The following is a 9,717-nucleotide window of genomic DNA, read 5'->3' on the forward strand; positions in this document are numbered from 1 at the left end:
TAAGTAGTACCACCACGTGCAAAATTCCAAGGGGCACCATTTACATTAAACCTTATGTGAATAGCGCCCCAGGGCTGTTCAAAGACAACACAGAAACAGTTCAAGTATGGACAGTAAGTGGGTGAAAAGAAAAGAAAAGCCAAAAACTTGAAAGAGATATGATTCGAAATTTGTTTTCCGGATCTGGATTTTTGTATTTCAAGGTAAAATGTAAAGTCTGAGATGGGCTTAATAAACATTTGCTGCCCCACTGCACTACACTATTTTCAAATAATCTGCTTGGAAAAGGAAGGTGGTACTGAGCTTAATCTTAACTGCCAAGGTTTGGTCCCACCTGGGCCAGAGAGACGTTGAGGTCAGGCTGGCTTCATCAGCCTTACACACAACTCTTGGATAGCTGGCTATAGGCACTGGCAAACAAAGGGAACTCAGAGCATAACCAGGAAGCAGAAGGGCAACACCGCTTTCCTAGCCACCAAGTTAGCACAAAGGAGCTTTAAATTCCCATTGCTATGAGCTCCTTGTGCTGCCCTAGACTCTTGTTTCTCCCTTTCTGTGCACTCCAATTTTATATTTAAAAGAAAACTTACAGTGTGGATAGTTCTGAGTCTTAAGCAAACAAATGTTCAATGACATGATATGAAAAATAACTTTGACCTCTCCCTGTGGATAAGAAAATTAGTAAACACTTAGAAAGATACCTAAACTTGGCCTGTGATCAATAATCAATTGGTCACTAATGAAATTAGTTGCTCTTCCAGAGTCACTTCGAAATGTGGTATAATTCTCATCAAACCGGTTCTGAAACTTTCCCAACTAAATGAATCAAAGTATAAACACTTATAAAATTAAAACTAAGGATTTCTTCTCCTAATGAATCACAAAATAAGTGAATAAGAAACTATTTTGGGGGGCAGCTGGGTAGCTCTGTAGGTTAAGCGTCTGCCTTTAGCTCAGGTCATGATGCCAGGGTCCTGGGATCAAGTCCCACATCTGGCTCCCAGGAGGGAGTCTGCTTCTCCCTCTCCCTCTGCCTGCCAGTTCCCCTGCTTGTGCTTACTCTCTCTCTCTGTCAAATAAATAAATAAAATCTTAAAAAAAAAGAAACTATTAGGTGTTTTGCTGTTGTTCTGAGAGAGCACAATGCACATACACACACTTGCACACACAGGTCACGGAGGTAGGGGCAGAGAGAGAAGAGGAGAGAGAATCTTAGGCAGGATCCATGCCCAGGGCAGAGTCTGATGTGGGGCTCAAACTCATGACCCTGAGATCATGACCGGAGCCAAAATCAAGAGTCTGATGCTTAACTGACTGAGCCACCCAGGGGCCCCTAGAAACTATTTTGTTGATTTGAATCCACGTGCTTAAAATCACAGATTTATAGGTTTTCAGCTAAAAGGTTCTAACTAAATTCAGAAGAGCCAAATTAGTTTTCAAAAAATCAAACAAAGTGGTAAAAGTAACAAAAATTTCCTTAGTAAATTTTAATTAATCTTATAAATTTAGGGCCACATAATTTTCTCCTTTACATTTTTTTTACTCAGAAAATTCAGGGTAAATCCCAGTTCTTAATACATGTGACCCTGGGAAAGGAATTTAGGTTCCCTCAGGTGTAAACCAAGGTCATCTCCCTTGTCTACACACAACTGTTAAGAGATTCAAGTTGGCATTATATACAAGTAAAATATTTTGCAAACTATAAATTACTTTATTACTTTTATTCCATATAGTTAAAGTCCACAGTCCAAGAAATTATGATATACTCTACTATTAGTTATTGAGCAACAAACAAATCTCGGCCTCACCCCTTTTCTCAAAGGTACAAAAAGAGCCACAAAAAAAAAAGACAACAGTTAATCAGAACCTCAAAAATAATAGGCATCCAACAAGTATTTACTGAATGCATAGAAGTGATGCAAGCTTCACGAAACATGTCTGTATACAATTTCTTAAATGACCTATTTTCCTTATCGTGACTCAAAACCTGTATTTTTTTTAAAGACATTCCTAACCACAGAGGGAAGAAAAACAGAAAAAAAAAAACCTTTGTTTTTAGCTGTGCTATGCATGAAGAAACATGTGAAGTTCTATTTTACAAAAAGGCATATACATAAACATACAGGATAATCATACTTTACGTGTATACAACATACTTCTTCTGTATGAGATAATTTTCCAGGGTACTACTTTAAACTGTCCCACTTTCCCCCAGTACATTTATGACAAACAAAACATTTTTTTGCATCAAAAAGTTTCATTATAGTACACATCCAAAGCCTGATGAGGCTGATGACATCATAAGACAAAATTTCTCAAAATATTAAGAAAATAAACTGTTTTAAGACCAAAGACCACAAAAGGTAAGTAAAAACTCACATGGGGACACCAGGATTTTCTTTAGAAGTCCCAAGAATAATATAAAGCATAATTTAAAGACAGGAGAAGAAACTACCCACCCTCACCTCCAAAAGTTTACCGCATACATTAACATGACTTTAAAATGTGACTGTCTACATAAGCAGAACTGTACTATTCCTGGACACTCGATCTGGAAATCAGATCTTCTGAAATACACAGCAACTCTTTAAGGGGAAGCATCAACAAATAAATTTCTTTTTAAGATTCTCTGAACTTCTGCCTTAAAATCATTACATGACTCTTGCCACCAACCCCAAACTGTTACTTGTGATCTTTACTCAATCCTAAATAAGTCTTGCATTGAAAGACCTGCCTCAAGCCAAACTTCCAATTCTCACTAAAATCTAACCCTGCCTTTCCCACTCCAAGACTCAGCCAATGCTCTGTTAAGGTGCTGTTCTCCCTCAATGCAGGAAGTCATAAACTCACCTTTGTCTTATCAATTGGTTGGTTGGTGACATTTGGGGAGCCAGCATTCAAAAAATGTTGTTAAATAAAATGAATATGCTGCAAATGACAAAAGAATCATGGAAAATTACTTAGGTGGTAATATTGACTAATAACTGATCAACAATTGGGGAGTATTAGTCTAAAAAGTATTCTAGATGTCTATATCTAAATATTAGTATTTATTAATGGCCTAGATTTAAATGAAAAAATAAAAAAGAAAATGGTTATTACATTTACAGTTGATACTAAAACAACCCACAGAGAAGTGTGCCAAAATGCAGAATTTATAGAAACACAAGTTCCAAAACTAAAAACTTGTTTTAAAAAATACTAAAGTTATTTATGGAAGAAACTACAGACATCTGAAATGGGGAAGGACAGAAATTAACTGAACAGACTGTTTCACCCTCAACCTCACAACCCAAAATCCGTGTTGAAGTAGCAGCCTCACATATAAGCATGCCAGGGGCTCTGTCCCACAGCACACTATTCCACATGCGCCCCCTTTACTAGCCCAACTTCCATACGCACCCCCTTCTCTCCTACCTTTGGTCCAGGAAATCAGGTCTTAGCTTGACTTCCAACTGCTCAACCCCTCTCAATCCATCCAGAGCTTCAAGAACCCACTCTGGCCTTAAGTCCACTTTCCCATCTACCCTAACTTCCTAACTTGTGGTCGGGCCTTGTTGATTTATATGTTCGTTCTTTTGGCATTCTTGACCTGGCATTTCCAGGCTGAAATCACACCTGGTGCCCTTCTTAGCTATTAAATGGTGGCTACTCCTAACACTCATAGCTGCTGTGAGGAACAAGTCAAGTAAGATGTTACCAAGAGCAGACAGCCCCAAGATGAGCTACTTTGACACAAAGATTATTTTGAATTAAAAGCAATCAAAACCCAGAGGAATGGAAAAAAACCTCTTTATCTACCCCACACCAAGTCGCCTGAATAGAATTTAGATCAAGGACCTACTCCAGGTAGAGAGCTATCACCACAGATAACTATATTATACCATGAACTAAGTCTGATAGGAATCTAGCTACGCCTGTTTGATCAAAGTCCTCCATGTCCCATTATTTCTCAGTGGCCCAGCAAACATTTTGTTTATTGAACTTTTACTCTTTTTCATCTTTCTGGAAAATTGCCTTCCTTCCCTCCAAATCCCAGATCCCTACCCCCCTCCCTTATATACTATATATACATACCCCTTTCTCCTTCTGAACCATATAACTCATGTTGCTCATCTTTAGAATTTTCATGTCTAGGAGGTGCCTAGGTGGCTCAGTGGGTTAAAGTCTCTGCCTTTGGCTCAGGTCATGATCCCAGGGTACTGGGATCAAGCCCCTCATAGGGCTCTCTGCTCAGCAAGGAGCCTGCTTCCTCCTCTCTCTTTGCCTGCCTCTCTGCCTTCTTGTGATCTCTGTCAAATAAATAAATACAAGCTGAAAAAAAAAAAAAGAACTTCCATGTCTATCTCAATTTCCTGTACATATAAAAATAAAGTTTATTTTGTCCTGTTAATCTGTCTTATGTCATTTTCATTCTTAGTCCAACTAGGAAGACTTTGAAGGGCAGAGGAAAGTCTTCCTCCTTGATAATGTAGAAGTACTCTGTGAACTTTAAACACTCTACAAGCATCAACTATTACGACCAATACTGCTACTGAGTTAAGAACTATGCTAATTGGCAACATAACAAATTCATGTTATTTTAGTTGAATTGAATCTTCACTGCATGATAATTCTATTAGTTGCCTCTTGGTCCCTTCATATCACACTACCTAAAATAATAATCCAAACAGGTCCCAGTCAGAGATGACTTCTAGTTCCAGCTCTGTTGCTTGCTCTAGGTCATTCTGGGGAATAACAACCACACACTTGACCAAGTTTATTCTTTTCAAATATATATATACATATATATTAAATATTAAATGTATTAAATAAAAAATATATAATACATTTAATATTTAATACATAAATATATATATAAAGATTGGGTTGAACTAAATTATTTCTAAGATCCCTTGATGCTCTGTGGTTTTGCTCTTCAAAATGTTTCTATATCCACATTCGTTTCCTTCTTTCCTTTCCTTGGATACCCGCATCTTCTGTACTCTCCGCACCAAGTCTATTCCCTTTTTCCCAGGTCTGCCCATCCCCTTCAGCATCTTCACTCTCACTTGACTTCTTTCACTAAAATACCTATCTTCCCTTCCTTGCAAAAGGAAGTTTTCACTTGAACATCCTCTCTAGCTGCTATCGTGAACTCACTCCCCTTCACTGCCACTTCCTGACAGTAATAACCAGTACTTCACCTCTCACATTCTTCAACCTAAAACCTGGCTTCTACTACGATCTTTCCCCACTCAGTGTTCTATGCTTCACCTTTATTCCTAAATACTATTTGATGATATCCTCTAAGCAATCCCTCTTCCTCTAGTTCGCAGGATCTTGTTATCTTGGTTCCTTCCCTACATCTACAACTCTGCTTTCTACGTGGGCACCTCTCAAGGTTCAGTCTTGAGTTTTCTCCCTTCTCTATTCTAATCAAAAGTTGACATTTCCAGACCCGATCTTTCATCTCAATTCCCAACACCACCTTGAATCACCTCTCTCATTTTAGAGAATGACAAACCCTGCCCAGCCCAATTCACTCATGCTCACTATCAACCTGCAAAACCACCCCAAATTTTTGCTTCTTTGTTAAAACCTCTTAAGTTATGGATCAAAGTATGCCTGCCAGCAGGCTCTTCCTGTTTTACTCTTACTCTGATCACCCTAGTGTAGGTCCCAAAGCCATTATCTAAATTACACATTCTCTCTCAACCCTTATTTCCCTGCCCCTACCAGATCCAGCACAAGCCCTCATCATTTCCTTCTATACAAGTTGGGATACACTCCTATCTGGTTTCTTTGCAGCAGGTATCTCCTGCTTCCAAAACTTTCTCCTGACTGCTGCTAGAATGATAGGCTAATGCCTCTGCAAAAACACTCCAGCAGCTAGCCAGGGTCTGTAAAATAAAGCCTAACCTCCTTCACAAGACTTCCAATCTCCCAACCTCATCTCCCAAACATACACAGTTTATGCTCCAGTATTATGAAGCTAATTTCAGTTCCCTGTGCCTAGAGTGCTGACTCAAGAAACAGTTCCTCATGTCCTTTGCCTAGAATATCCTGCCCCAACTCTTGCACACCTGATGAGTCCCCAGGCATCTTTTCATTCCAAGCTCCACCCTCACCTCCTCTTTAAAGCTTTTGCTGTTGTTTCCAGAGTAGAGTCCAAATATGCCCTCTGTGCTAACAATGAGCCTTGTTCAGACTTCTAATAAATCTAACTCATATGTCTCCTGGGAGGTTCCTTGAGGGACTAGTCTTGTGATCTTTCAAGTATTACTCCAGCATTTAACAACTAGAAACATTCCCCTGCAGGTAAGACTGACTTTTTCACTGGCTAATCTCCAGAGCACAGAGCCTTCTCCCAGCATGTCTCCAGGTCTGAAGAATGAAAATGTCATATTAACACTATTATAAAAAGACCACAAAGTGACATAGGACTGTACTATAGCAGCAGAATGTAATATACCTTCTCCACTTCATTAATTCCCCAAGAGTTCTGCCTTTATTTCTACTTGAACAGAGAAGGGACTTAAATAGTTTAAATGGACCAAATATTAACCAGCTTCTGATGTGCAAACTGATTTTAAAACAGCCCTTGACCTGGAAATACAGGTGCATTCAAATATACACCCTGATAAGAAAGGACAGATAGGGGATAGAGTTCAATGTCTCAGAGCCTGCCCAGTCAAGAGTTCCTTGTGATAAACTTTCTTGCGTGCAGCAATATGTTAGTTTGAAAGTGCTCATCACTGTTTAAGGAATCTTAACAGACTGGGTTACATATAGCAACATCTACTCTCAGAAAACAAAATCCAGCTGGGTACATATTAATGAAAACAAACAGTGCAGTATTTATAAATAAATAAATATGCAGTGAGGTAACCCGACCACAGATAGCTAGAAACAACAGTTCTAATGAGTTAAATCAAACCATAGTCTTTCCCATTTTAAATACATTAGGGTGTTAAGTAAATTCATTCAAAAGTTACTTTATGCATGACTTCCTGAACATGTTTTCTCTTATTAAAAGCTTGTTAGCTTCTGCTGGTTAAGGAAGTCAACATGGGGAAGCTGATATTTCCTTGATTCTAAACTATATCAGTGCTAAAACAAAACAAATCCCAACCTAATTAATTCTATTTTTGGTCTAGTTTCCAAGGCAGTTTTCACAAAGACTATTCTCAGCCTACTGTTTCTAGCTTTGTAACACCAACCTTCAGTAACTGGAAACTGTTATACTTTGTGTAATTCCTTGACACATATGTTCTATCACAGATTCTCATTTTATTCCTCCTGCTATCAAGGGTAGAAAATAAAAGGATCTGTCATTCCACTGATTCTAAAGTTTCATTCCTAAAGTCACTGTAAATTTATTATTTCATGATATCCTGTGAGGTTCCTACCAGGGCTTTGAAATGTGGGTTACATCAAGTTCATCAACATCAAGTTGCAGGTGGAACCCTCCCCAAATCAGAACTGCCAGTGAGTTTCAACAACAGTACAAACCAGAATTAAGGGTATCAGGAAACACCTACTTCCAAAAGGCCATAGACTTGACCTTGGATAATCTACTTCACTTCTGTAACTCAAACTGCAAGACTTGCTTCTAAAAAACAAGGCTTCTAGGAACTAAATTAAGAGCTTTGAGCTTCTAAAATATAATGGAATTGTATAAACAGATTTTATGAAACAATCTATTCTCTTGTCCAATTTCATAAACCATCTAGTTTAAAAGTTCATAAAAATGCTTTGTTTTCCCCAAATCCCAATTTTGACCACTGTATTATGGAATAATCTGAACTCTGCCTCTTTCTCTGCCTTTAAATAGAATGGGATTTAGAAGTTCTCATAAATTACCAAACCAGGTCAAATGAAATCCACTACAGACAGAAAAAAATGCACTGTCTTGAACTCAAAGGAAGCTGTAGGATTACAACTGCGTCACGTGTATGATACTCTAAACAGCGCTCCTCCCCCCCACCCCTGCCAAATCTATCAAACGGCTGAAAGGGCAGAGAAAACGAAAACGTGCCTATGGGGGATCAAGCCCAACAAGCCAAGCGTCAGGATCCAATGACATGTTGGTGAAGAAATGAAGGTGCATGTCTTAACTTTAATCCTTCCTAACTTTGCTCCTCTGCGGAGGTGTTAGGTGGCAGCTCCTACGGTGGCAGGTTCCTCTCTGATTCTCCTGTCCGTCTCGGATGCCGAAAAGGGGAACCGGAATGGGAAGAAACTAAATTGTAATCAAGTTGAATCATCCAGCTATGCTGGGCAGCGGTCGTGGTCATCCCGGGAAACGCACTATCTCTGGTGCCCGGGTTCGCAACCCCACTTAAGGAGGAAATAATGCCAGGCCGGAGGAAGGCGCAGCGGGCAGTCTGCGCCTCAGCAGACATTCCTTGGGCCCCACCCTTGCTCCCAAGTGTCCCGGCCCAAACCAGCACCTAGCCGGGGCGCAGGTGTGCGCCTCTCGCGGCTTCACTTACTTTGTCACTGGTACTCTCGGTTTCGTGATCGCCGCCGGCCGCCTCTCCCTCGCGGGGTGGCGGCGCCACCGCTCCCCCGGGGCCGGGACAGCCTCCCCGGTGCCTCAGCTCCAACATCTCCCGCTCCCGCGCGGCCGTGGCGGCCTCCTCCAGCGCCCCGAAACCCGAGCTGCGCGCGGGGTCGCACTGGCTGGCTACTCTGCCCCCCTGGCAACCGCGCACTCGACGTCCGGCAGAGTCGCGGCCACTAACACGCCCCCACCATGGAGGCGCCGCCGTCGCGCCGGGTCACCCCCAAAACGGCATCAACGAGCGAGCGCTCGAGGCCGCCTCCGGCGAGCGCGGCAGAGGCGGAGGGGCGAGCGCCAGCGCCGGGGTCGGCTCGGGGTGCGGGGCAGGCTCGGGGCACCCCGCCCGAGCGGAGAAGGCGGGGACGCGGCGGGGCAGGGCCGCCGGTTGCCAGGTGCGCGTCTCCACGCAGAGGCCCAGGTGGGAGGAGGAGAAGGGGCGGGGAGGGAAGGAGGAAGCGTGACCTGCTTTAGCGCTTCACCGGGCGCCCGCCGCCTCTGCCCAGGCACTCCCCGCCCCGCCTGCGGACTCCGGAGTCCGCTGGTCCCGGCCCCTCTACACCTTTCTCCAGGCTCCTGCCTCCCGCAGCCAGGTCACGCGCCGCAGGCCCCGCCCCGGCCCTCCCCTCTGCGCTGCACTGCGGTTCCCACCGCCCCGCCTCCCCCGCGGAGGGGTGACGTCACGACCCCCTCACGGCTCCACCCCCGTCTCTGCACGCACACAGGTGGGGGCCTTGGGAAAAGGTGGGAGCGGCGCGGGTTGGAGAAAAGGGGAGGAGCGGGGAGTTGGGCCGAGCGCGGAGCTTAGCGGTGAAGTTGAGAGCTTGTGGCCTCGTCCCGGAGGAGCCAGAAGGCTGGAAGAACTGCGGGAAGACGCCTGGTAAATATTGACAGCAGTATGCACTACCCCCCCCCCCCTTCAGATGACTCTACGGCCGCATCAGCTTGGTCCACCGCGGCGTGCCGGAGCTTCAGAGGCGTCCAGAAGCAGAAACTTGTCTGGCAGGCTGGACTCGTTGACTTCGCCGCGTTCTAGCCCAGTGTCATGACCTTGAAAATAGATTTGGAGAGATGCATTTACCCCACTGAGTGTCCTCGGATGGGTTGGTCAGTTTCAGTCTCAAACCCAAGCTCTGTCTCCTAGAAACTCGAGTACTGGATCTCACAAAATT

At 43.2% G+C, this 9,717-nt stretch overlaps 1 protein-coding gene across 4 annotated transcripts in view; it reads right to left on the reverse strand.

Annotated features, from left to right (window-relative positions):
* The window catches only part of CDS1 (CDP-diacylglycerol synthase 1), a 66,716-nt gene extending 57,563 nt beyond the window's left edge, over positions 1-9,153 (reverse strand). For 3 of the 4 annotated variants that reach the window (XM_045079415.1, XM_045079414.1, XM_045079413.1), the window contains exons 1-2: positions 8,478-8,592; positions 2,851-2,928 (exon numbers count right to left, since the gene is read on the reverse strand). Coding sequence is in view for 3 of the 4 variants with exons in the window: in XM_045079414.1 (XP_044935349.1) it covers positions 2,851-2,897 (47 nt within the window). In the remaining variant the exon portion in view is untranslated. Of the gene's footprint in view, positions 1-2,850; positions 2,929-8,477 lie in introns of all 4 variants that reach the window. The other variant, XM_004779362.3, reaches the window with a different exon arrangement.
* Between the last annotated feature and the right edge of the window lie 564 nt (positions 9,154-9,717).

This window comes from Mustela putorius, unplaced genomic scaffold, assembly GCF_011764305.1.
Source record: "Mustela putorius furo isolate JIRA1106 unplaced genomic scaffold, ASM1176430v1.1 tig00000382_pilon_pilon_pilon, whole genome shotgun sequence".
NCBI lineage: Eukaryota > Metazoa > Chordata > Mammalia > Carnivora > Mustelidae > Mustela > Mustela putorius.